The 25,742-nt window shown below is 50.4% G+C and overlaps 1 protein-coding gene across 1 annotated transcript in view; it reads left to right on the forward strand.

Moving 5' to 3' along the window:
* Nucleotides 1–240: 240 nt before the first annotated feature.
* The window catches only part of KIAA1755 (KIAA1755 ortholog), a 35,435-nt gene continuing 9,933 nt past the window's right edge, over nucleotides 241–25,742 (forward strand). The window contains exons 1-10 of the mRNA XM_010975235.3: nucleotides 241–552; nucleotides 8,541–8,738; nucleotides 12,457–13,807; nucleotides 14,297–14,494; nucleotides 17,001–17,124; nucleotides 19,644–19,737; nucleotides 20,673–20,759; nucleotides 21,136–21,252; nucleotides 22,920–23,018; nucleotides 23,937–24,085. Coding sequence (XP_010973537.2) covers nucleotides 550–552; nucleotides 8,541–8,738; nucleotides 12,457–13,807; nucleotides 14,297–14,494; nucleotides 17,001–17,124; nucleotides 19,644–19,737; nucleotides 20,673–20,759; nucleotides 21,136–21,252; nucleotides 22,920–23,018; nucleotides 23,937–24,085 — 2,420 coding nt within the window. The 5' untranslated portion in view covers nucleotides 241–549. The remainder of the gene's footprint in view (nucleotides 553–8,540; nucleotides 8,739–12,456; nucleotides 13,808–14,296; nucleotides 14,495–17,000; nucleotides 17,125–19,643; nucleotides 19,738–20,672; nucleotides 20,760–21,135; nucleotides 21,253–22,919; nucleotides 23,019–23,936; nucleotides 24,086–25,742) is intronic.

Consider the following 25,742-nt stretch of genomic DNA (forward strand, 5'->3'; position numbering starts at 1 on the left):
GGCTGCTGGGACCGGCAAGCTGCGAGACGGAGGCTGGAGCGCGGGGGAAGAGGGAGGAGCGGGGCCGGCTCAGCTCCCCTTGGCAGCCGGCGCGGCCCTGGGCCTGGAGGGGGGCGCCTGGTTCTCATCACGCGCTGCGGCGGGCGGGGCGGGGCGGGGGCGTGGCGCCGGCTCAGAGGGGCCGCCGCCGGCCGCCGCCGGGTCCCACGCGGGGAGCAGCCCCCGCCGCGCCCGCCCCGCCCCTGCCGCCGCCTTCGGTGGTGGCCTGGCCAGCCCGCCCGCGGCTCTCCCCTTCTCTCCCTGTCTCCAGTCTCGGTCTCCACGAGTCTATCCCACACCCCTTCTCTCCGCCTCTCTTTCTCTCCGTCTCTCTCGCTCCCCTCGGAGATGAGGCCGGGGTCGGCACCCCAGGCCAGCCCGCTCAGCCCTCTCCAGGGATAGGCCGGGGCGGGGAGCTGCACTGGACAGACTGCACTGGACAGCTGCACCGACCAACTAAGCCGGAGCCCAGCCGGGGAGAGGAACACGTGCCAGCCGTGCCCCGTCACCATGGTAATGCCTGCCAAGGCTTGGACCACCTTGCTTTTTCCCCTTCTGGTGGGACACAGCCCCCAAGGGGGTGTCCAGGGCAGACCCTTACCTTTTACACTGAGACAACCTTAAGTTCCTGGCCAGGGGTCTGTGCCTAACTGCCCCCACCAGCAAGGGTCGGGTGGAGGGTGCAGGATCCCATCTCCTCTCTCCTCTCCGGGCCTCCATCTGTCCACGTGTGAAGTGGATGGAGTAAGATAGGATGTCTGATAGGCTTTGATCCTGTCCTATCCCATCACACAGGTCAGAGCTGGAATCCTAGCTATGGGCCGTGGACAAACTTGGGTTGGTGTTGCATTTCAGACTTGGGCTTAGGGTCAGATATGTCCACTGTTGCCACAGGGGCTTGGTGAGGATGGGGATAAAATCTCTTCAGCCCAGTCTGGCAGCACAGTCAAGGAAGGTTAAGGGTGCAGAATGGAGGGGAGGGAGTTGCTCACCAAAACTTGTGGTAGTTCTACTTTAAACTCAGGGCACCAAAGTCAAATGTGCACATAGTCCCTGCGTGAGATGCTCCATGGGAATTGGGTGGGGAGGTAGACCTAGGGGAGTGGGGAGTGGGAGGGCAATATCCCCACCCCGTGGTTTCCTGGGCTGGCACCTCGAGAAGGTTGAGGTGCTGTGTGTGTGTGTGTGTGTGTGTGTGCGCCAAGATCTGGAAACAGAGAATGAAAGGAAAGTCTGTTTTCAGGGAATCCCAGCCCAGCTCCAGACAGGAGCCCCGGGTGGATTCATAGGAGCGGTGGGGATTTGGAAAAGGGCTGTGAGGACAGGCCATGGCTTTAACCCCTTGACTGTGATCCACACGTTGAATTTGTGTGGGTTTTCACTATGTGAATATGCACATGTTGAATTCTACATAGACATGTTCACACACACACACACACACAGAGCATCAAAACATGCTCCTACTAACTCACATGGCTGCACACACATACCCTCTCACACACACAAGCCTTGTCCACCTGATCTCCCAGACCACTAACATACGAGCATACACCTGCATACACACCACAGACACATTACAAAACAGGCTTCTAAATCCATACCCCACAGGGCAGGTGTACACACACGTTGCTCTTGGAGCTGTTTGACAATAATCATAAGCTAATGATTATTCACCTCTCGCCGCAGGCAAGGCCCTGAACTAAGCTATTTACATGCAGGAGATTTTGTAACTCACGTCAATTCTAATAATAAACCTGCTGGTGTCTCCACCCCACAGATGGAGACCCAGAGCTCTGGGGGCTTAAGTGGCTGCCCAAGGTCACTCTGCCAGGAGGTGGCAGTTCGGACAGCCTGAATTCTGAACCTGCACTCAGAACCACCTGCCCCAAGCAATATTTGCCAATCTTCGCCCAGTTTCAGACCTATCCCAGTTACTAGTTTTAGAATCCAGGAATTTCTCACTGAGGCTTAGACCCGTAGATCAAGGGTCAGGTGCTTGGTGGCTCCTCTCAAAGAGTGAACAATTCTTTCCTGAACGGGAGTGATGGACAGATTTTCCTCCCACCTTTGTCTTTGACTATTAAAGGTTGTCATCTGCCTGCCTCTCTGGCCTCATCTCGGTAATTAGTACTCAGGCGCCACAAACTGGTCTGTACTGGCCCCCGCCCAGCCCTGGAGCGGGCAGAGCAGGCTGGCCCCGGGTACCAAAGTCACTCTGACTTTCATTCAGAACCTCGTATGTTTCGTGCTGCCTCCTGCCACAGGGCCTCTGCACATGCTGTTCTTCCTGGGTGGAACACCTTCCCCTACTGAATTCCTAATCATGCTGTAATTTTGTGGGCTGATTTGATTAGTGGCTGTTTAGTGTTCTGGGGCAGCCCAATGTCAGAGCATCTTATGACAGGGCCTTAGAGTTTATCCAGTCCCTCGTTTCTGGAATTTCATTATCATCATAACAATTTTTGAGTATCACCTTACTGGATAAGGTATTACAAAGAAATGATAAAATTGGCTACTTATTATTTGCTTAATATTTTTCTTTAAATCAACTTACTTTATAAACTGAAGAATACGTTTAAATAGGAAATGTCACATCATGACCGTGAAAATCAGTATTCATTGTCATAAACAGAAAGTAACTGTAAAAATATATACTATGAAGGCAAATCTACATCAGAAAATCCTGGCTGAATCTAGTTGGAAGTGGGTGATTCTGAGCACAAGGACTACTTTCTTTTTCTTCAAAGGAGTAATAGCTAAATGTCGGAGAGGGGTTCGAGGAAAACTGGCACTGGACTATCCCTTTGGTGTCATCAAGAGGACTGGGAGAGAACTGGAGCGCCTTTCTTACTGTGATTTCACACCAAGTTCGCTTCCTCCCCCAAATCGTTCTGTGATCCCTTCCCATGTTTTGAGAAAAACTGATTGAGTCCAATTCAATTCATTCAACGTTGCCGAAGTACCTATCTCATGGTGGTCCCCCAAAATACCTACTGTGTGCCAGGCCCTGTGTAAGGACCGGGGCATGGAGATAAGTAAGCTCTGGTCCCTGCCCTGGGGGCTGGCAGTCCATGGGAAAGGCAGACCACTCACTGAGGACTCTCTCCTGGACCCCTTTGCCTGGAAGCACATGCATCATGAAAAGAGAAGAGAAGCAGGTCGGGCAGGGCTCTCAAGGGTGGGAAGGAGCTCATCCCATCTGGGGAGGGGTGCAGAGAAGTTCCGGTAGTGCTTCCCAAAGTGGGGAACCCACCATGGGTCCTAGGAGGGGAGACTTTCAATGACACTTTTTTTTTACAATTTTTTTTTTTTACAGCTTTTCATCTTATTGAGTGTCAGGAAGTGATTTAAACAGCACAAATGCATGATAATAAATACAAATAAATTTAAGTTGAAAATGAATTGACAAAAAGATGAATATAAAATAAATAATTAACAGTAAGGAAACAATAGGTGAGGTGAACAGCAAGAAAAACTCATGAATGCAGTGCACGGGACATTGAGAAGCCCGGAGCTGGAGTGGAAAGTGTATTAGACACAGGAAGGGTGTGCTAGGTGTAGACTGATAGGCTGCTAATGCCAGACTGAGTTGCTCGGGCAGTGGGGAACCACTCAAGATCGTTGAGTAGTGGAGGGTCCAAGTTGGATCTGTGTGTTAGAAAGGCCATTGTGGTGGCCAGAGGGGAGCCTGGCCTGGTGACAGGGAGCCTGAGGAAGGGGCAGAAGAGCAGGTAGTTGTGTGTGCAGGTTCGTACCCCAGCTCTACCATTCACTGGTGGGAGAACCTTGGGCTCAGTTTCTTAACCTGTAAAATGGGAATGAATATACCCATCCCATAGAATTGTTAGGAAGGAACAAACCCAAGTCTAAGGCCCAAAGAGGTGAACTAACTTGCTCAAGCTCACACAGATGACATATAACAAAGCTGGACTTGAACGTGGGTCTTCTAATGCCCACTCGCTTCTCAGTTCACTGCGTCTGGGTTGTTTTTCCAGTTTCTGAAAGTTTTTTTTTTTTTTTTAAACAAGGAGCCAATTCTCACTCATACCTCCACCCACACAAAACTAATAAGGATTTAAAGAGGGAGATGCTTTAGTTGGATGTGAGCAACAACTTCCTGGCAGCCAGAGCAACAAAACACTGGGTTTGGACTCTCCAGCCTGGAGAAGTTCAAGAGGAGAGTCTGGGTAGTTGAGCCTAGTGGTCACAGTCTAACACCCACTGGGCTGCATTTGGCTCACAGATGTGTTTGCTTTGACCCACCTTTAACATATTGGGAGGTTCAACTAAAATATCAATAGACCTGGCAATGCTGGCCAAAGGCAACACTTGACAGGAGCTGATGAGATGGGGTGTGCACCGAGGCCCCACTGCTCCCTGTTGCTTCTCTGACATTGAGGCTGACTATCAGGGGCCACTCAACGAAGGGCTCGGGAGCTAATTCCTCACACCTGGACCAGTTCTGTCTTCCATGTCAACTTTCAGGCCCCTGTAGCACTTGCCTTTGTGGCTGCCAGTTTAGACCCTCCCTGGGCCTGAGTAAGGAGATGGATGAGACAGATCTTTGTAAACTTTCTCACCAACTGAGGGTTAACTGATTTCATTTGGGAACCACCTCCCAGGTTCAAACCTTCCTGAACCTGATTGTGCCTTGAATTCTAGAAAGACCCCACTGGACGGGCCCTTAGAGATAGATAAGCCCAGTGCCCCTATTTTATAGATGAGGAAACTGAGGCCAATATGATGCAATGCGTCAAGGGTGGAATCTCCCCTTACCCGGGCATTCCTGCCATAGAGGAGCGCAGGGGTTGAAGGCAGTAGCCCTAGGACCCTGCCTGCCTCGACTTTCCTTAATCCTCTCTCTTCCCAAGCTAGGAGGTGTGATACTTGGTGATGCTAACATTTTTGCCTGTTGGAGTAAATGGATCAATCTGAACCTTTAAGAAGAGCTCAGCCCACATCTCAGAAGGCCCAACTAACAACATCTGGTGAGACCATTTAAAAGGGAACCAGACTTAAAAAAACCATGCACAATCACACTTTTATTCCACCCTCCCCCCCGCCCACCCCCAATTATAAAAGCTCTGTAGGCTGGTTACAGAGTTTGGAAAATCCAGCAACTATGAAGATAATTAAAACTGTGACTTACAAGGCCCCTGCCCCTCGCAGCCCTCAGGGGTAACTGCAGTTAACACTTTATTTCATGGCCTCTTGGCTTAACATTTTTACATGATGGGGATCATACCATATAGGAATTTTTCTTTAAAAAAAAAAATTCCAGTGGTCAGAAGAGTAGTTACCGCTGGGGTGGGGAGTGGTCTGGGAGGGGGCCTCTTTCTGGGGTGGTGGAAATCTTGTATTTCAGTCTGGGTGGTGCTTACAGGCGGGATGTACAGAGGTAAAAATGCATCAATCTATGCACTTCATATTTGTTTTGCTTCATAAAGATAAGACTTAAAATTGTAATATGAATAGAGGCTCATTGCAAAGACATTGAAACAGAAGTTGACAAACCCCCGTCCTCCCCGCCCCGCCCATGCCCAGACAGGACTGCTGGGAACAGACACTTTTCTATGTCCTTTGGCACCGTACATGTTTCCTTGGATCGGTCCAGAAGGTCTGTGAGCATCGTTTAGGCCCCAGCCCTGCGGGCCAGTCCTGCGAGCTGGTCTTGTCAGCCCCCTTGGTGGCCTCCTTCTCTGGATTGCAGGGGAGGGGGCTGGAGGGCTGTAGACTGGCTCTGGCCTGTGACATCCTTTTCCTTTTCAACTTCACGATGTCTCCTGCCTCAGCTCCCTCCCAGGAACAGTTAAAGGCCCAGACAGGCTGTGCTCACTGGGGAAGAATGGAAACACGTTGATTAAGTTTCACGGAAATCATTTTGAGGGGCCCACGTCTGGCCGACGGTGTTTGGGTTCCTGTGGTCCCAGGCTGGGCTGCCCGGTTGATTTGGAGTGGAGAGTGGCCAGCTCTCCTCCCTGCAGCCGTCACCCTGTGCTTCCCCCCATACTTGGACAGCTTTTGAGCTCCTGGGGTTCAGGCCCACAGCAGGTAATGCTCTGGCCAAGAGCTCCGAGACCCGTTAACTCGGAACATTCTTCCTTTTTCCTGGCTGCCCCTTATATGGTTACAGTGTGCAGCCGGCCGTGCCAGTTTGCAAAAGCCAAGGCATCCCAGTATGTGAGCCTTGGTCTGTGAGAGGTAAACAGCATCATTAGGCCTCACTTGAAACAGCGCAGGACAGGCAGCGGGGAAGGTGGCCCCCAAGGCTGGTGGCTGCTGGTGGCCCCAAGGCGGACGAGGCACCCATCTTATTTATGCTCATCTTACTTTACCTCCCTCAGTGTTAGATGGACCCAGAGCTTGCAACCAGTCTGGGGCAACCAGAGTGGCTTTCATCAGGCTTTTGAAGAGTTGAAAATCATTCCCCAGGGATTCTATTACCATCCCTGGTTGGGAACCTCAGGTCTTGTCCCACTTGCCAATTTTTCAGATGGAAAAAGTGTGATTCAGGCAGAGCCACTTTATTCATCCTTTTATGTTTCTTGAGCATCTATTTTGTGCCAGGAACTGAGACCTTGGAGGAGAAGGAGCCAGTGCCTGCTGTGTTAGTTTCCATTGCTGCTGGAAGAAATGATCCCCAATTTAGTAGCTGACAGCAACATCAATTTGTCATCTTGCAGCTCTGTAGATCAGAAGTCCAACACGGGTCTCTCTGGGCTCACATCAAGGCCTTGGCAGGCTGTGTTCTTTTCTGGAGACTCTCAGGGAGAATCTGTTTGCCTTTTCCAGCTTCTAGGAACTGCCCAGATTCCTTGGCTCTGCCTCCGTTTTCAAAGCCTGCAGCATCGCCGCTCTCTGATGATTCTTCCATGGTCACATTTCCTTCCAACTCTCATCTCTTCTGCATTCTCTTCCACTTTTGAGGACTCTTGTGACTGGATTGGGCCCACCTGAATAATCCAGAATAATCTCCCTGTTTAAGGCCAGCTGATTAGCAACTTTTATTCCATCTGCAACCTTCATTCCTCTTTGCCTTGTAACAGGACAGAGTCCTGGGTGCCATAGAGTAGGATGTGGGCGTTTGGTGGTGGTGGTGGGGTGCATTATTCTGCTTACCACCCCTGTCCTCAGGGAGCCCGGGATCCACGGAGGGGGATAAAATCAGTGTGGGAACCACCAGGGAAGCTTAGAAAAGGGGACATCTGACCCAGGTCGGACGGGAGTGGGAGATCAGAGAAAGTCTCCCGGAAGAGAGGAAGGTTGATCTGAATCTTGCAAAAAGAGAAGGAGTCAGCAGGTGACAAGGGAGTGGAAGGGGAAGGCATTCCCGGGGGAAGGAACAGCCTGTACAGAGTCACGGAGGTGAGGGAGAGACTGTATGACTGCATGGGTCACTGTGGGGGAAACCTGGGGAGAACAGTGAGGCTAGAGGCAAGGCTGGATGCTTTCTGAAGGTGGTGACACACCCTTGAGCAGGTTTTGAGCAGGAGGCTGACCAGGCCAGATTTGCATTTGAGAAAGGTCACTCTGGGGCCTTGGTAGAGAGACATGGCTGGAAGTGAGGAAGACTAGATTGGAAAACAGTGAGGAAGGGATTCAATGGAAGAGGTGATGGGGTCCTGAATCAGGGCAGGGCAAGCGAACAGAGCAGAGGGAATAGGTTGGTGAGCTTTTGTAGGTGAGAAGACTATGTAGAACATGGCTGAGGGTTGTTTGTGGGCAGGGGAGGCAGGAGGAGGGGGCAGGTTGATAAGCAGATTTTTGACCTAGGAGTTTGGATGGTGGGGCCATCACTAAGGTAAGGATGCAGCAGAGAGGAGTAGACTTAGGGAGGTATTGCATTGGGTTTATGTGTTGGTGTTCTGTGCCTGATAAACATCTAGGGGGAGCATCCTGGAGAGATGAATATGGAGCTCATATATCAATTATATCAACTTGTATAAGTTAGTTATTGCTGTGTAACAAACCAACCCAACTGTGTGGTATAGAAGAGCAGTCACTTATTATCACTCATACATCTGCATGTGGTTTGGGGCTTGTCTGATCTAAGTTGGGCTTCACTGGCGGCTTAGCTTCAAACTGCAGGTCTGCAGGTCAGCCAGGTGGTGGGATTTGGGGATGCTGACCTCCCTTTTCCCCTCTGGTCCTGACCTGGGTGCCTTCCCCAATTCTTCTACTCCACCTTGGACCAGCAGATGATATGTGAGCCAAGATCTGCAGGAGATGAGGGAATGAGGAAGTCTTAAGGAGGAATGTTGTATGCAGAGGGGACAGCTAGTGCAAAAGCCCTGAGGTGGGATTGTGCCTGGTATGTTTGAAGAACAGGAAAGAAGGCCATTATGGCTGGAGGGAGTGTGTGAGCCGGAGGGGGTTGGAGAGGAAGTCAAGAAGTTAACAGAGTCCTCAGTCAAATGGGACCAAGAAGGTCATGGGGAATGGCCACTACCCTTATTATTATTGTTGCTATCACTTTTTATCCTCTCCTTCTGTCCCCACAGGACCCCCCATCCCTGGACACAGCCATCCAGCACACCCTGGCAGGTCTCTATCCCCCTTTTGAGGCCACAGCACCCACCATCTTGGGTCAAGTGTTCCGTCTCCTGGATTCTGACTTCCGGGGCGATGGGCTGAGCTTCCTCCTGGATTTCCTGATCCCTGCCAAGCGCCTGTGTGAACAAGTGCGCGAAGCAGCCTGTGTAAGTCTGAAGGGACGTGGGGCCAGGGGACAAGCTCTCCCAGAAGGCCAGGGGCTGAAGGCGAGCAGGGAAGGAAGTGGGCTGGTGTGTGTCTTGTCTCAGAGCAAGAACTGAGGACGTGAGTTCTTAGGCATAACTGCTTCCCCAAAAAGAGACTTCAGCACCACAAATGGACAGGAAGGTCACTTGGCCCTTTACCCTCTGACATCGAGGAGTCAATCATGTTTGCACTTTGTCTAGTAGGGAGGGAGGCTTGGATAAAGCGCCCTTGTGGGTTCCCCAGCCCCTGGGAGCTGCCACTGTGGGCATCGCCAGGCTGCCTTGGCTGAAGTGGAGCAGCTTCAATGGAAACAGCAGAGAAAGTCCCAGACCTTCTCTGGAGCCCCTGTAGCGTCAGGAATCTTGCTTTCTTCCCTGGAGACTCCTTCAAACCCAGAGCTCAGGGAGACCTCTTCTGAGGCAAAGTGGAAAGAAAAGTGTTTCAGGCAGGACTCATTGGCTGCAAATGATAAAGCCTTAGTCAGACCAGGACAAGGTGATCTGGACCCAGACCCAAGCTGATCTACTGATCAAACCCCTTGAGGACTTTCTGTCTCTTGTCTCCACTTCTAGAACTTGCCAGCATCATTCTTATAGGCTGAGTGTTCCCACAAGGCTGGAGCCCAGGGCAGCACTGGGATTAAATCCTACCCTGGAGAGGAAAATGAACACTTTCCCATTAGTTGCAGATTGAAAATTACAAGGAAGGATCCTGATTGGCTGGGCTTGGGTCCTGTGCCCATCCCTGGACCAATCACTGCAGTGAGAGGAAGGTAATAGGACTGGCCAGGCTTGAGTCATATGCCTACCTCTACGGTCAGAGGGTGGAGATTGTTTTGAGGAAAAGGGGGGGGGAGAGGCCTTTGGAGACCAAAGCCTCAGATGCCCACTGCTGGAGCTTTCCCACACCCTTCACACAGTTGCTGACTGTGCCCTGCTCTGCTGTTGTTCAGTGCTCACCCACTGCTGCCCCTGCCTCAAAAATCACTAGGAGCATCTTAGGCTCCACCAGCTTTTCCTGAGTTGCTCGTGCTTGTCAGGGACATGGCCCAAAAGGAGCACAAAGTAAGAGGAGGGGACCATGTGTGTAATTTCAGTGATAGAAAGAAATTGAATGTAGTAGCTAAAAGTTCAGGCTTGGGAGCCAGAATTAGAGATGATTGGAACCAGAAGGAAACAGATCATTCATTTAATGTGCTTAGCACAGTGCCTGGCACATTGAAATAGCTCCTTACCCATTCACTGTTTTTGTAGGAGAAGGGTGAGTCTCATTGAAACACTGCCGCCAATTTCCATGTATCCACGTTAACATTATTTAAGCCATATCCCTTCCCCATCCTTATTTCTTTTCCCTGACAAGCTATGCAACCACCTGCTTCCTTTATTTGGCCATTAAAACTGCATTTGCACTGTTCCTTTCCACATTTCTTCGAGAGACAAGGGTCACAACATTTTGATTTCTCTATTTTTAATTATAGGCAACTTTATTTGTAATTATAGGTGAATTCATGTCACTTCAGAGCAAGGGGTAGTAGCATGGGATTAATATATGCCCTCAGAGGTCAGATGCCCCAGGGTCAAATCCAGTCTCCATCACTGTGAACTTGTGGGATCCATGTCACCTCTCTGAGCTTCAGTTTCCTCATATGGGAAGTGGGAATGTTAGTAACCCAGGACGTACCTCGCTGAGATAATATACACAGCTCAGCACGGAGCCTGGCATGAAGTAATTGCTTAGTAGCTGCTGCCTGTTACTGTCTCTTTTCTCTCTCTGAAGCAAGAATGTGCCAGCCTCAAAGTGTGTCTTTGTAACCGCCAGCACCTAGACAGTCAGCCACCATCAATGAAGTCTAGTGGGGGCTGGGGACAGACACAGCCAACGCCAAATGTGAAGGTCTAGGCACAGTCCTACTTTTGCTGCTTTTCAGCTGGGTGACTATGAGCCAAAGCTTGCACCTCTCTGAGCCCCAGTTTCCTCATCTGTAAACAGAGAATAATAATTCCCAAGCTGCCCACCCCACTGAGTTACTGTGAGTCAAAAAGGATGATCATAACAGTCATTCCTATGGTGCTTTGCTATTTGCAAAATACCGCTGGGCCGTTTCATCTTATTCACTGAGAAAGTGAGGGAAAGGATGTTGTAAACAGCAGAGGGCTAAGTGAAAAGGAGGGACTCACTCACAGACTCGTGAAATGTATAGATATGAAGTCCCTTGGAGACAGCCAGATCTGCAGTGTAACTGAAATGAACTGGTTTATCAGCGTGATCAGTACAAGTATGGTCGGACCTCATTATTTCCCCAATTAATAATTCTAGGAAACACCTGCTTAATTAGCAGGAATTTCAGTGTCACTCTGTGGAGGTCTCCCACATACACCACATCCACATCCAAATTTTATAAGATTATCCAGGACTTATTCCATCTGCAGGAATCGGACTAGACTCTTCCAAAAGTCAGGTAGAGATAGACCTGTTGACAGTCCGCTGGAGCTGTTGTTTCTTTTGTTGCCACATGGTGTCACTGTTGAACACTGGGCCTGCACAGCCCTTGCAGCACCATCGGGAGGAATCACTGCGTGGAAGGAGGCTGGCCGGGGATGACTGACTGCGTCTACCTATACAGAGAATTGCTGGCATCTTCTGTTTAAAAGGTTGACGTTCAGACCCAGAAGAGTGGAATGGCTTTTTCAGGGTCATCTAGCATGTCAGTGGCAGGGTCAGATTTCCTAACTTCCCACTTCATAATGTTTCTGCTTCACTCCCTAATCTCTCTACTTTACAAATTAGAGAATGGCATGAAGGCAGTAAATAGCCTTTTTTTTTTTAAATGGGATATCTGAGAATTTTTCAAAATATTGCCAAAGGGAAAGAAAATTAAATATTTATTGAACTTCTATTTATTATAGGTTATGCACTGTGTTGGTTTTAAAAAATAGATGTATTAATTTTTAAAAATTTTTTTGGGGGGAGGTAATTTTGTTTTATTTATTTATTTAAGTCTTTTTTTTTTTTTTTTTTTAATGACAGTACTGGAGATTGGACCCAGGACCTCGTGCATGCTAGGCATGCACTCTACCCCTGAACTTTACCCTCCCCCACTTAAAAAATATATGTATTTATTAACTCAATCCTCATCCCAACCCAATAATACCAGTACGTATCATTATTCTTGTTTGCAAATAGGGAAGCTGAAGCTCAAAGGTGTTACGTTGTTTGCACAAATGAACTGTTATTCAGACCTTAGGGACCTTGTCTTCCTGGCCCAACAGTGGAAGGCTCAGCTTGAGCTGGGTTAACAGAAGCTTTGATGGATGGAGAGAAGGGAGGCAGCAGGACCATCTTCATGGGAAAGGCGCATGCTAACTGGCGCCTGGTGCTCAGAGCTTTTCTCCCCCGACCCAGTAGGCCAACAAGTATTTACAAGGTCAGGGCCAAGACTAGGGTGAGGCAAGAAGCACCGAAGGCACAACATTTAAGAGGGGTGCTCGCTCTTGGGCTGTGCGACTTGCAGGATGCTGAGAGGGGGGCGTCTTGGGATGCTGTGTCCTAGGCATCTCTCTTGCCTCACCGGAGTCCTCGACCTGTTCAAGGTTCCTTTCAGGAGAGGGAAGGAAGCAAACCCACTGGCGGGGGGCTTTCAGGGCCAGATTCTCTAAAGCCATCCTCTTCTCTCCGCAGGCCCCCTACTCACACCGCGTCTTCCTGCACGAGGGCTGGCCGCTGTGCCTGCGGAATGAGGTTGTGGTCCACCTGGCACCCCTCAATCCCCTCTTACTGCGCCAGGGGGACTTCTACCTCCAAGTTGAGCCCCAGGAGGAGCAGTCTGTCTGCATCATGATCAAGTGCCTCTCTGTGGACCTCCGCACAGTGGACACGAAGCCTGTTCCCGTGGCATCCTACCCTGTACTTTTCACCCAAGCATGGCTGGAGGCCATCAACGGTGACTTTGAGGGAAGTCCCCTACACAACTGCCTGGTAGCTTCAGGAGATGGGATTGCCCCTGTGCCCTGGACCAAGATAACCAGTCCAGAGTTTGTGGATGACAGACCCCAAGCAGTAAATGTCCTCTCCTCTGCTTGGAGATCCCTTCAATTAGAAGCACTGGATTTGAGCAGCCCTCAAGAGCTGCACCAGGCCAGGTCCCCTGGCAGCCAGGTGCTGCTCACCCAGAGTTTGGCCAAGGGCAAGGGCAGGACATATGGGAACAAGTATCCAGGACTCATCAAGGTGGAGCAAACTGGGCCTGGGGAGGTGGCCTTTAGGATGGATGACGTGACCAGTCAGGACTTGGAGGGAGATTACGTGGCTCTCCTGGACTTTTCCCAAGAGAGCAGAGGAGTGTCTCCCAGGAAGGAGATGGAGACATCCAATGGGTGTCGTTTGGGGGCACTGGTAGAGCTATCTGGAGCAAAGGAAATCCCTTTCTCGCAAAGGATTCTGCCTCTCTCAGGGGCCAGTGGAGGGCATTCCTTGGAAAAATGGGCTTGTGAGAAGCCAGCAAGCTCAGAGGAGGAACTCTGTGTTTTGGGCTTGAGGACAAAGGTTAATCATAAAGTCCCCACCCAAGACTCAGAACACCAACCCCAAGAGCCCTACCTCAGCATCCTTGTAAACCCACTGCATTGTGCCTCTGGCCTCAGGGTGGGTGTCTCAGAAGAGCCTGCTGCGTCCAAGACACAGGGACCTCTGGGAAACCCAGAGAGTATGGTCCAGTTCAGTCTTGGACCAAAACAAGCATCCTCTCCCCGGCTGCGCCCATCTTCTCCTCCTGCTGCTCCAGCCCCTGAAACCAAGATGGAAGAGAGGACCAAACAGGGAGATGGGAGACTTCCCAAGCCTGTGACCAGCCCCAGTAGAAACACTTCCTCTTTCAGTTCCCCCGCTCCTGGGCTCAAACTCTCACTCTTAAAGGGGCAGAGGCAAGCCCGTGCGCCCCCGGAAAAAGTCTCACTCCAGCATGATGGGCCCTGGAAGGTCTTGTGTTCGCTCTACTCTCCCAAACCCAGCCGAGCCAAGTGCTTGGGGAAAGGTAAGATGCCCACTCACTCAGCTGGACTGGGGAACTGTTCTCTGGATGTTTTCAGGTGACAAGGTGGTACAGGCTGTTGGGGACAGAAACACACCTGAGCTGACTCAGTCTCAGAGGTTTAGAGCACAGGGTGGCATGTCAAGAAGCTTGAAGTTTCATGGGCTTGGAATTGAGCAAGGTGCTGTGACCATGTTGAGACAGCCTGAGTCTATACCCCAGCTTGGCCACATGCTGGCTGGGTGACCTTGATCAAGGACTTAACCTTCCTAAGTCCATGTCTCCCTCCCTGTGCAGTGTCGATCCTGCCTGCCTCCTGGAGTTGTTTTGAGGTTCAGAGACACAGAAATAAGGAGCTTAGCACAATGCCTGCCACATAGAAGGAGACCAGTATTGTCAGCTAGTCATATTACTCAAGAGAAAACATTTTCTCTGGGAAAATTCATCTTTTGCTTAACACCCTTTTTTGTTGTTGTTGTTGCTTTTCCCCAGCTGGAACAACTCAGACCAAAACATCTGGCCCAGACGCTGACTCAGACCCACTGACTGAGCAAAAGGATGGCTTCCCAGAAGCTTTGGCAGGCCCTCCAGAGAAAGGCCCCACTCTGACAGAGGACCCCCCAGGGCCTGAGCCCAGGATTGGGACTCTGAGTGTTGAGATCTTCCGTTCCAGGATAGCATGCCTGCCAGGTTCTCAGGGATTGTAGGGGCAGGGGGAGGGGGAGAGGAGGAGCAGTGAGGGTGGGGGTGGGAGTCCCTGAGCATCCTTAGATGCTGGTGGGTGGAAGGGAGGTAGGGAAAGTCCGGGAGGCCTGTGTTCTGGACCAAGCCTCCCTGGGACTCAGATTCCTCATCTTTTCAATGAAGGAGTTGGCTTATATGAGAGCAATGTCTAGGTATTCATCCATTCAACCTTCCATCCATCCATTTATCCATCCATCCATCCATCCATGCATCCATCCATCCATGCATCCATCCATTCGTTCATCCTACCTTCAGTGAGGGCATCAAGATAGATGTCTTAGGTCAGGCTCCCTAGAAGCAGAGCCTAAGACAGGGATATTTGGGAAAGTGATCTGTTTCACGGAAGGTGGCTCTCAGGGGAAGGGGAGGGAGGAAAACGTCCTCTTCTTTTAAGGACCCACGTCATATTAGGTTAGGGCCCACCCTCATGGCCTCATTTTAATTTAATCACCTCTTTAAAGACCCTATCTCCAAATGCAACCACATTTTGAGGTACTGAGGGGTTCGAGCTTCAACATAGGAATTTTGAGTGGGGAGAGGACAGCCTATAACCCAAAATGTCGGAAATGAGGTGAGTAGAGCTTACAGATCTTGGGGAGACTTAAGTACCAGGTTGAGAAGTTTGTCCTTTCTGCATGAGGCCTCGAGGATCCATGGAAGGTTATAGAGCAGGGGAGTGGCACCACGGGTACAGCAGACAAAATCTCTCTGTGTGGCGCAGGGTCAAGGGCTGAATCCGTCACGACCCCCACATTTGTTGGCAAATTGGCATTTGGATCTGTGGGATTGGAAAGCTGCTTCCCCACTCCAGGCCTCAGTTTCCTCATCAGTAAAATGGGCCCAGGGACATGAGGTAACATTTCTTGACCTGAGGAACCCAGTGGTTCTAAGAGGATTTCAGAAGGGTCTAGACAAACATCTCTAACTTTGCAACTTACGCAATTATTTTTTCATTTTAAAAAAATATTTTAATTATTTCACATTTTAAAAACTTTCTTTCATGAACAATTTCAAACATACAGAGAAGTAGAGACTACAGTATAATGAACACTCATATATCCAGTCCTCAGATTTAATAAATCTAAACCTTTTGGCATGTTTCACCTTTTTTTTTCCTGAAGCATTTTAAAGTAAATTACAGATTTTCATATTTTACCTGTAAATATTTCAGTGAGCATCCCTTAACTAGAGGACATTTCCCTTATAACCACAGTGTTATTCAATACACCTAACAAAATTAAAAATAATTCCAAATACTATTCAATACCCAGCTCATATTCAAATTTCCCATATTGTTCCCAGCAAAATGTTTCCCTTTTGGAATTTATAAATGAATATTAGGAAAAATCAAATGCATGATATCAAGAAGATACAAAGTTTATCTGTCTACACACACATACACAAATGTATATATTTGTGTAACATACAGTTATATATATTAATGTATACGTTTTGTATAAAAATATATATGCAAATGTAGATTTAAAAATTTTTTAAATTATGTGAAATTTCCAAACCTGTGTGAAACAAAGAATGTTCTAGATGGTTGCACCCCTGTGTAAGGCAGCACTTGTGAAGGTGGTTAAGTTTGTCTCAGGCTTCATGAGCTACAAAGGGTCTTACATGCTTACACACTGTGGAGGGTTGTGCCCACAAGGCGTAGGTGGTGGTCCTTGCAGGGTAGCCCTGAGAGAGGTGCCTCTGGAGGGCAGGGCTCCAAGCCCAGGCTGCAGGGCTGGCCCTGTTTCCAGAGGCCTGGGCCTCTTCCCCTCAGCTGTAGCCAGGCTGTGGGCCCCTGTGGAGAGAGAGGGGCACACAGCCCTGATTCCTGGAGCAGGAAGTAGTCAGTGGAGAGCTCACGGCTGGAGGTGGGCAAGAATAAATAGTCAGCCGGCGGCAAAGGCTGCACACTCACCACGTGGGAGGCCAGAGGCCGGGACAGAGATGATGATCATTGTAACAAGTGCTGTTTATTAGGCCTTTGCCATGTGTTATGTGCTCCTCGGGAACTGTAAAATTTAATCCTCCAAACAACCTAATAAGCTCAGTATTTTATCTTCCCCATTTAACAGATGGGGAAACTGAGACTCAGAGACACACTCACTTGCCCAAGGAAACACAGCAAGTCAGTGCAAAGCTGGGACTTAAACCCCTGTTTGTGTGACCCCAAAACTCATTCCGTGGGCTTCGCTTCCCAGGTGCCCAGTACAGAGGGACTCCAGAGGAGGGTGAGGCTGCCTCTGCATGGAGGACAGTCTCTGGAATGACTTTTCTGAGGAAGTGGCTTTTGAGCTGGGTCTTGAAGAATGAATGGTTCAGAGTTCACAGGGGAGAGAAAGGGCATTCCGGGCAGAGGGAGCAGTGTGGGCAAAGGCCTGAGGCCACAGAGCAGGTTCCCATAGTGGGGCTCCACCGAGGTTCTCACTGCTCGCTTGTGCCCTCTCTTCTCCAGGCGGTCGGGACAGGGCGGGGCGGCCCCTGCTTCTGGTGTCCACCACCAAGGGCCCCTGGGAGGCGCCATGGTGCACGGCCTCAGAGGTCACCAAGCTGTTCTCCTACCTGTGCACCGTCCCCAGGTAAGGGGCTGGGCCAGTCTAACTGCTCCATCCCCCCTCAACCTCTCAGCCCAGAGTCCAGGACCAGGTACCAGATGGAGAGACACCATATTCTTAGTCCCTGACCTCAGGGCATTCCCAGGCTGGCGGGGGAGATAGACAGCATGCAAGAAACAGAAGTGGACAAGCATCTCTCAGGAATGTTAGTGTGGTGAAGGAAATAGTGGAACATATATCTGTGGTTTGCAAACTCAAATGTGCATCAGAATCTCATGGAAGGTTCTTAAAAATGTTCTCTGGGCCCCACCCCTCAGAGTTTCTGATTCAGTAGGTCTGGGCTGGGGCCTGAGAATTTACATGTCTAACATGTTTCCTGGAATACTGATGCTGCTGGGCTGGGGACACATTTTGAGAGCCACTGTTGTAGAGTGAGAACAGTGGGGGACTAGTTTCAATTGAGAAATCAGGGAAGGCTTCCCTGAGGAGATGATAATTGAGCTGGCAACTGAATTCTAAATATTTGTTGAATAAATTAAGGTAAGAGTGAATGAGTGAGAGAGTGAAAGTATGAGTGAATGATGAGTGACCAGGCTGATTTCTAATACCGCTCTTCCCCTCTGGCCCCCATTCAGACTTTACGTTGGACTGGCTGGGTAAGAGACGCCATCTTCCCTCTGAGTCCCAGCCCCCAGCCAGGGTGGTCTCAGAGGTGATGTGGCTCAGGACTTTGGCTATAGATGCCAACCTAGAGGTTCTATGCTAGGGGTAGGGGGTGAAGGGACTTATGGAACCCTTTGGAACCTTCTCCATGCACTCCACCCTGTGGGAGACACCACTGCCACCTGCTGGCCATTGAGATTTTTCTTCCTCTTGTCCAAGGTGGACTGGCTTTTCTGGCCCTAGGGGAAGACGGAACCCACCTTTTTGTGCTAAGTGGCCAGAGTGGTAGACAGAATGCTGGAATCCCACCAACTTGCCGTATGAACTGGGGCAGCTAACCCCCCCTCTCTGAGGCTCACTTGAAAAAGGGGGATGACCAAGTGGGCTCTTAGGACCAAGGATGGTCACTAGAGGTGGGGGTGAGGTGCAGTGTGAACTGTACGTGGGGTTCTCGTGGGCTGGGCTTGCTTCTCCACCCCTGCTTTGAACCACCATTCTTGGGCAGCTGCCTTGGTCCCAGCTTCGTGTTGGGCTATGCTAAGGACCCAGATGCTCCTCCACTGGGCCCTGCCCTCTAGGGGCCTCCAGGCTGGTGATGGAGGCAGGTGTGGAAACAAACCTCTCTCCTAGCCTGGGCATAGCCAGAGGCAGGTGAAGAGTGGGACACAAAGTCAAAGACCCGGCCTCACCTCCAAGAGCCTCCTCACTGTCCACCATGTGACCACCCTGTGCTTGTTTCCCCTCCTAGGATAGTGGTAACAGCACACATTTACATCCCCGTTACTCCGCGCAGTCACTGAGGACCTCGCTGTAATGAACCCATCAGTCCTCACCACAGCCCCCTGCAGCCCGCCTATTATTATCCCTATTTACAGATGGGAAATTGACTCCCCGAGAGATGAAACAATGCCTGCAAGTGACTAGACACTGTGGCAGTGTCACAGCTCCACCCCCACGCTGGCCACCTCTGGTTTTGTCTGTGAACTGGCTGGTTGTAAGGCTTGAAGGCAGTTGGGGGTTATTTTCCCAGCCTGGCTGAATAGCCAGGGCACTAGGAACCACAGACCCCCTGGCTCCACCCCCTACCTGCTGGACAGATTTCTTGGGGGACAGAATCGGGGTGGGTGAGGAATCGGTATTTTAACAAGTCCTGACAATTGGGCCAGTTTGAAAAATCTTAAGGTAATCACTGAAAAGTGCACCATGAACCAGGGAGTGTGTTTTGGCTACAAGTAAAAAATTCCAATTCAAAATGTCTTATCTGATAAGAAAATGTATCATACTATGTCTCTGACTTATATTTCTTTGTAAGAACTTTTTAAAGGAGAGAATGGCTTTCCCAGAAGTTCCTGTCAAACTTCCCCTCACATCTTATTGGCCAGAGAATGTCACATGGCCCCTATCTAAACCAATCATTGGCCAGGGGAATTGGGTCACAACTTTTGGCCTCAACCAATCAGAGACCAGCCCTTGAGGGGCAAGGAAGATGATTATATGGAGGGAGTTGGGTTCTTGAACAAAGTGAGCCTTCTGCCCACACAAAAGGGGTGGATGAAGGTTGGGTGACTTACCTACCGCACCTGGGATAGTGGCTTATAGTTTGTGATTATTGGGTTGAAAGAGAGGGCTGTGTGAGGTACTGTGGGAGTACTGAAGAGAGAGCAATGTATTATGCCTGGAGAAGAATCATGGAGGGCCTCCTGGAAATGGTGTGTGTTGCTGGGGGCAGGGTGAATACTGCAACTTTGTCTTGCAGGATAAAGAGTTCACCAGTAAATCCAGGCTTCTAGCAGCCAGTTTCCCTCGCTGTCTGCTAGGTCCTTCTGCTGGAGAACCCTGGTTTATCCAGCAAGACTGCCAATTCTATTTACCACCCACAGGCCTGAAGATAAAACCAAGGGGCTGGCGGTTGTGATTGATGCCAGGAAACAGCCCCCACATCCTGGTCTGGTCAGTGCCCTGCAGGCCACCCAGGTGAGTGGGAGGTAGACAGCCTCAGCCTAGCAAGTCTTGGGAGCACCAGATATTCACGGATCCTGGAGGGGCTCAGAGCTGGGACCAGAACCCCAAGCAAGGACTCTTAGTTGCAGATAACAGAAACCCCAGCCAAACATGCTTAAAGACAAAGGGTGTCCATTGGTTCATGTGACTCAGCAGTCCAGGAGTTAAATCCACCACGTGGACCCCAGCCAGCTGCCTAAGTATGGTTTGATTCAGGGGCTCAAATATTGTCACCAAGATCTGGTTCCTCTCTTTCCATTTCTGGCCCGTTCTCATGGGAGAGAGCCATTTGCAGCCAGGTCCCCCTCTTGGTGGCAGTCTGGTTCTAGCAGCTCTAACTTCATATGGTTTTCCATTTAAGTCCAGCGATTCCTTTCCCTGAGGTCCCAGCAAAAGTTTCTTTGTGTCTCTTTAGCCCCAGTTGGCTCAGGTGTCCATCCATCACCCAATCTCCGTGGTCAGAGAAATGTGACACAATGATTGGCTTAGGCTGAGCACAAGTAAACCTCATGAACTAAGAATGAGGGAGGGAAGGGATTCCTAACTAACCACTATGGGTAGCAGAATCAGTGGAAGTTTGGCGTATGCTCACATCGTAGTCTGACCTCCACCTCCTCTTCCTCCTCCTTCTCCCTTTATAGATTGGGAAACTGAGACCCAGAGGGGGCGGGACTCTAGGAAGTTTGCAACCCAGCTTGGACCTGCTGTTCTCTTGACTTCCAATGACTCCCAATAAGTCATTTATTTGACTCACTCTCCAAATAAGGATCCCAGCCCTCCATACCACATAAGGATCCCAGCCATGGGGAATCTCCACTCGTGTCCCTGTGGCCCATTTGCCTACATCTTAGCAGAGATGCTCAGTGAAGGCCTAGGCAGATCAGCCCTAAAATGGTTCTCTCTGACAGGCTCTGGTTCCAGCCTCCATCCGTGCTATGCTATTCCTGGGGGAGAAGGAGGCTGCTCTCCAGCTGGAGGCATTACCTGACATCCAGGTGAGGCAGGGGGCAGCATTGGCTGAGGGGAAGAGGAGTTGAGCTTGAGCTGAGCACAACTGTGCTGGGTAAGGGCCCAGCTCAGAGGGAAGGAGTGCTGCTGTTGATTAGTGATGTCTGCCATGGGCACAGGCTAGGACAGTTGCAGTATGAATGCTGTTTATTTGCCATTCCTTACAGGACCTGGTTCTGAAATTTGATTTGTCAGAGTTTCCAGAGAAGATCCTTTGTCCAGAAAGCAACTCTTAAAGCCAGGACTAACCTTACTTGTGGGAGGTGGAGTGATGCTGGGCCACGGGTCTGGGTAGGACTTTCTCAAACATCTGTCTCTACATTGAGTCCTCTGGTCCTTCTAACTTGCTTCTTTTGTCTGCAGGTAGAGGTGCTGACCTCACTGAAGGCCCTCAGTCACCACGTGGACCCCAGCCAGCTGCCCACGGCCCTGGAAGGCCCCTTCCCCTACTGCCATGGCGAGTGGGTGCAATTCTTCCAGGTGTCTACCATCACAGCCTTTACCCCTCACCTTCACCCTTTCTCTTTCTCCCCTCACTGTCCTGCCTCACAGATCTATTGAGTTTGTTGGGTTCAAAAATAGTCATTCAACAAACACTTATAATAAGTGTACAGAGTGGAGTGATTGAGAACTTAGGCTCTGGGGCCCGGCTTCCTGGGTTCCAATCCCAGCTCTGCTGTGTGACCTTGGGTAAATTATATACCTTCTCTGAGCCCTTTTCCTCAACTACAAAATGAGGGGTAATGATAGTACCTCCTCATGGGGGCTGATGTGAGGATTGAGTGAAGGGGGTTAAAGCACTTAGAAGAGTGTCTGGTACAGCTCAGAGCTATGTTAATCTTAGCTGAAAAAAAATTTACAGACATCTGTGCTGTGGATTCATACAACTCACAGAGCTTGGGGGCTGGTGGAGGAAGCAGATGTGCTCCCTCCTGTGAGAGGGAGGAAGTAGGGACGCGGCCAGGGCTGGGCTCCTTTCCTGTGTGACCTCAATACCTCCTCACCACAACCTCTCAAGGGGGCATCTCATGCCCAGTTTAACACCCACGGACCCACAGGATGGGCATGACTTGTGCACCGCACACAGGAGATTACAGGCTTAAACTGCACCAGGACCAGTGCCCATAAATGCCTGCCCGGGGCTTTCTCTGGACCAGGCTGCTCGACCTCAGCGCTATTCACATTTGGGGCCAGATAAACCTGTTTTTGGGGAGCTGTCTTGTGCACTGTTGCATGATTAGCACCATGCCTGGTGCACCCTACAAATTATGACAACCACAGATGTCTCTAGACGTTGGCAAATTCCCCTGGGGGGCAAAACCACCCCCTACTGAGAACCACTGGTCTCCAGTCTAATGTGACCATTTGTTTATTTGCTTTTGGCCTGCTGTTCTTCTTTTAAAGATTGTGTCTATTTTTGAGTAGACTATATGTTCAAAATTCACGTGTTCCAAAAGGGTAGATATTGAAAAATCTCTTTTCCTACTTGTCCCTTCTCCAGTTTATCCGGTGTCTTTTGAACTGTATTTTTGCTTTTTAAATGAACTCTTACCTATAGTCCCAGAATATGAGACTGATCGTGATGATGACTGTGGTGCTGAGTGCCTGGCACACATTGATCCCATTTAATCCTCATACCAGCCTCTGGGGCAGGAACTACTCTGACTGAATTTTGCAGAGGAGAAAGCAGAGGCACAGAGAAGTTAGGAAACTTGCCCAAGGCCTCCCAGCTTGTAAGCCGGGCTGAAGCGGGACCCAGCAGAGGATGTCTTCCTACCCTGCCCTCTCCCTCCCACAAGGGCAGCCCCGCTGGCCTGGGAGTAGGTCAGGCCTACCTTCTTTCTTTTTCTCCCTCATTCCTAGCATGAGTGCTTCTCAAACTGTGGTCCCAGGACCAGCAGCATCAGCATCGCCTGGGAACTGGTGAGAAATGCACAGTCACAGGCCCTGCCCCAGAGGAACTAAACCAGAGACTCAGGAGGAGGGCTCTGCGGCCTGGGTTTTAACCAGCTTTCCAGGTGATTCTGATGCAGCTAAAGTTTGAGGACCACCATCTAATGTCACCACATGTCCTCCTGATGAGGGAGGGAAGGGACCCTCCTCACTGGCCCAGGCTGACACCCCTACTCTGGCCTCCTGTCCTGCAGAAGCTGGACCCTTTCCTTGCTGACCTCCGCCAGGCTTCCTCCCTGCTAAAGGCTTCTATCAAGGAGTTTGAGAAGTGCGACCCCCCTGGAGGGGTGCAGGTGAGCCAGAAGCACGAGGCAGAGGCGGGGAAGCCGCACCACACCCTGGCTTCCGCAGACCAAGGTCTCGGTGAAGGGGACTTGTTTTCATTCATTCATTTGACTGATATGACAGTCACTAGGTGTCACGCCCTGGAGACCCAGCCTGGGGCAAATCGACTTGTCCCTGTCCTCATGGGGCTCCTGGTGCAGCGGTAGAAGTTGCCATTAAAAACGCAAACAAATAAATGGACGTTTAGCAGGGGAGGATAATAGCTCAGTGGTAGAAGCCTATGCTTAGTATGCACGAGGTCCTGGGTTCAATCCATAGCACCTCCATTAAAAAATAATTTTAAAAAGGAAGAAAAAAAGAAATAGATGTGTAGTTACAAGTTGTACTGAATGCTACAAAAGTAAGATTGAGACTAATGGGGAAGGAGGGACAACCTGCCTGACAAGGTGGTGTTGAAGTTCAGCCTTGAAGGGTGAGACGGAACCTGCCATGGGAAGGCACTTTGTGCTTCATACATTCAGCTCTTCTGGACCCATGGGGTTGTATCAAGGAGTATGTAGGTTGGGATTTGATTCTAAATGGGCAAAGAAACCACTGGGAAGTTCTAAGCAGCAACGGAGTGATCAGCTTGGTACTTAGAAATCCTTCCAGTTGTCATGCAGAGAATAGACTGCAGGGGGAGTCACAGTGCTGTGGGGAGATCCATGAAGAGGCTGGGATGGGTGTCCAGCAAGAGATTGTGGCCTTGGACCAGTGAGGTTGCCATGGAGATAAGAGGAAGCTCAGCTTGAGATGTTTTTAGAGATAGAAAGGATACACTTTCTGTAGGACCTTGAATGTCAAACTGGGGGAGTCAGGTGGGGAGTGCCAGAAGATTGTAGGGAGAGAATGGGAATGGGCCTCAGGCCACCTCCCTACCCTGGCAGGAGGCCTCTAGGTGTCTGAGCAAATCCAAGGAGCTGATGGAGGCCGTGCTGAGGGACCCAGGCCTCCTGGGCCTCCAGCGGGAAGGTGGAGCCACGCTGGCCAGGCTGTGGCAGGAAGGCAGCAGGCTGGACTTCAACCCGGACGTCAGGTATGGACATCAGGCTTTTCCACCCCCAATCCATCCTGTTCCCCCAGCTGGGGCTTGGACTGGGGACACACAGGGTAGGCACCACGGATGCCCAAAGTGTGGTGTTTGCAAGGCCCATATCCTGGGCTGAGGCCTGGTCACAGGCTCCTGTGTCTTGGCAAATTTCCATTCCCTTCTCTGCCTGTCCTCAGCCCCAGCCATCTTCAGCCTGGGGTGGGAATCAGAGGACCACTCTTGACCATTTCTGGTCACCCTCGTGGACCAAGCACTCTCTCTGACCCAGACACCGGGCTGAGCCCTTTCAAGGACCCACCTCTTTTATTCCTCATAAGACCATGTGAGGCTCACATCTTCCTATTTGACTGATGGACACCTGAGGCTGAGTGAAGAGAAGTAGCAGCCAGGCCATCAGAGCACTAACCTCTGCACTGTCCTGCCTTCCCTGGCAGGGCCGGGAGAACCTCATGGTGTGTCGGGGTCTCCGAACCACAGAACAAACAATACACATTCCTAGAAAGTACCAATTTTCTTAAATTTAAGGGCGAGGGGAGTCAAATCAATAATTAAATCAGCCAGTAATTGTAAATATTTTATTTCTATTAGGACGAACACAACTGCAAGGTTTGCATAAGCTTCCAAGAACATTTTGTCTATTTAACCAACCTTAAATAGCACTTAGTATGAACAGAGCATTGTTCTAAGGACTTTACCAATATTAACTTGTTTAATTCCCCACCCCTACCGAAGTGGATCCTCGTATTTTCCTCGAGTGGAGGAGCCTGAGGCTTAGAGAGAGATTAAGTGACTTGCCCAGGGTCGCACAGCTTGGACGTGGTTGGGGCCAGGACTTGAATCCATGCAGGCTGGCCCAAAATCTCGAATACATCACTTGGAGCTGTGCCCGCAGACAGATTCGCACTAATGTGAGCAGTGGGGGATGCTGGATGTGGAGTTGTCCTCCTGCCCCTCATACGGCCTGGAGGCGGCTGGCACTGGGCCCCTCTGGTCCACCGTGGGCCCCTCCAGACCGCTGGCCACCAGCAGCTCCACCAGGGGGCGCTGTTGTCCCATGTGAGCCACTCTACGTGTTTGCTTTGCAGCTCCTGCCTGTCGGCCCCTTCCTCCCTCCCTCTGCCTGGCATTGTCCATCCCGTTCACGTACCCTGGCTGCTCACCCTTTCCCTGGAAAGGCAGTGACCCATGGGAAGCTGCAGTCAGACAAAGAGGCTCAGAGCAAGGCTCCCTCCAGGAAAACAGACTCTCCTTCCATCTCCTCTTTTCCCTTTTCCGTCTAAAGGACCCATAGGGCAGAGGTGGGTGGGGTGGGATTTGAGCAGTATTGAGAAGACCCCGAGGTTCCTCCCTTCACCCAAGTGTCACCACACCTGAAACCCCATCTGCACCCCTTCATTTATGTCTTACTGGCTTTGACCATTTTAAAAAATAATGTGCAGAAGAGGCCATGAACTGGGTTCCAATGCAGACTTATGCATGCGAGTCAGTTCCTCTCTCCAGACCTCAGTTTTTCCATCTGTAAAATGGAGACCAGAGTGGAGAGGTGTGTTACAACCACTCACCATCATTGTAACAGAAATAACAAGCACTAACAACATTTTGGGCTGGACACTATGTTAAATATTTTGAGTGCATGAGGGCA

This window comes from Camelus dromedarius, chromosome 18, assembly GCF_036321535.1.
Source record: "Camelus dromedarius isolate mCamDro1 chromosome 18, mCamDro1.pat, whole genome shotgun sequence".
NCBI lineage: Eukaryota > Metazoa > Chordata > Mammalia > Artiodactyla > Camelidae > Camelus > Camelus dromedarius.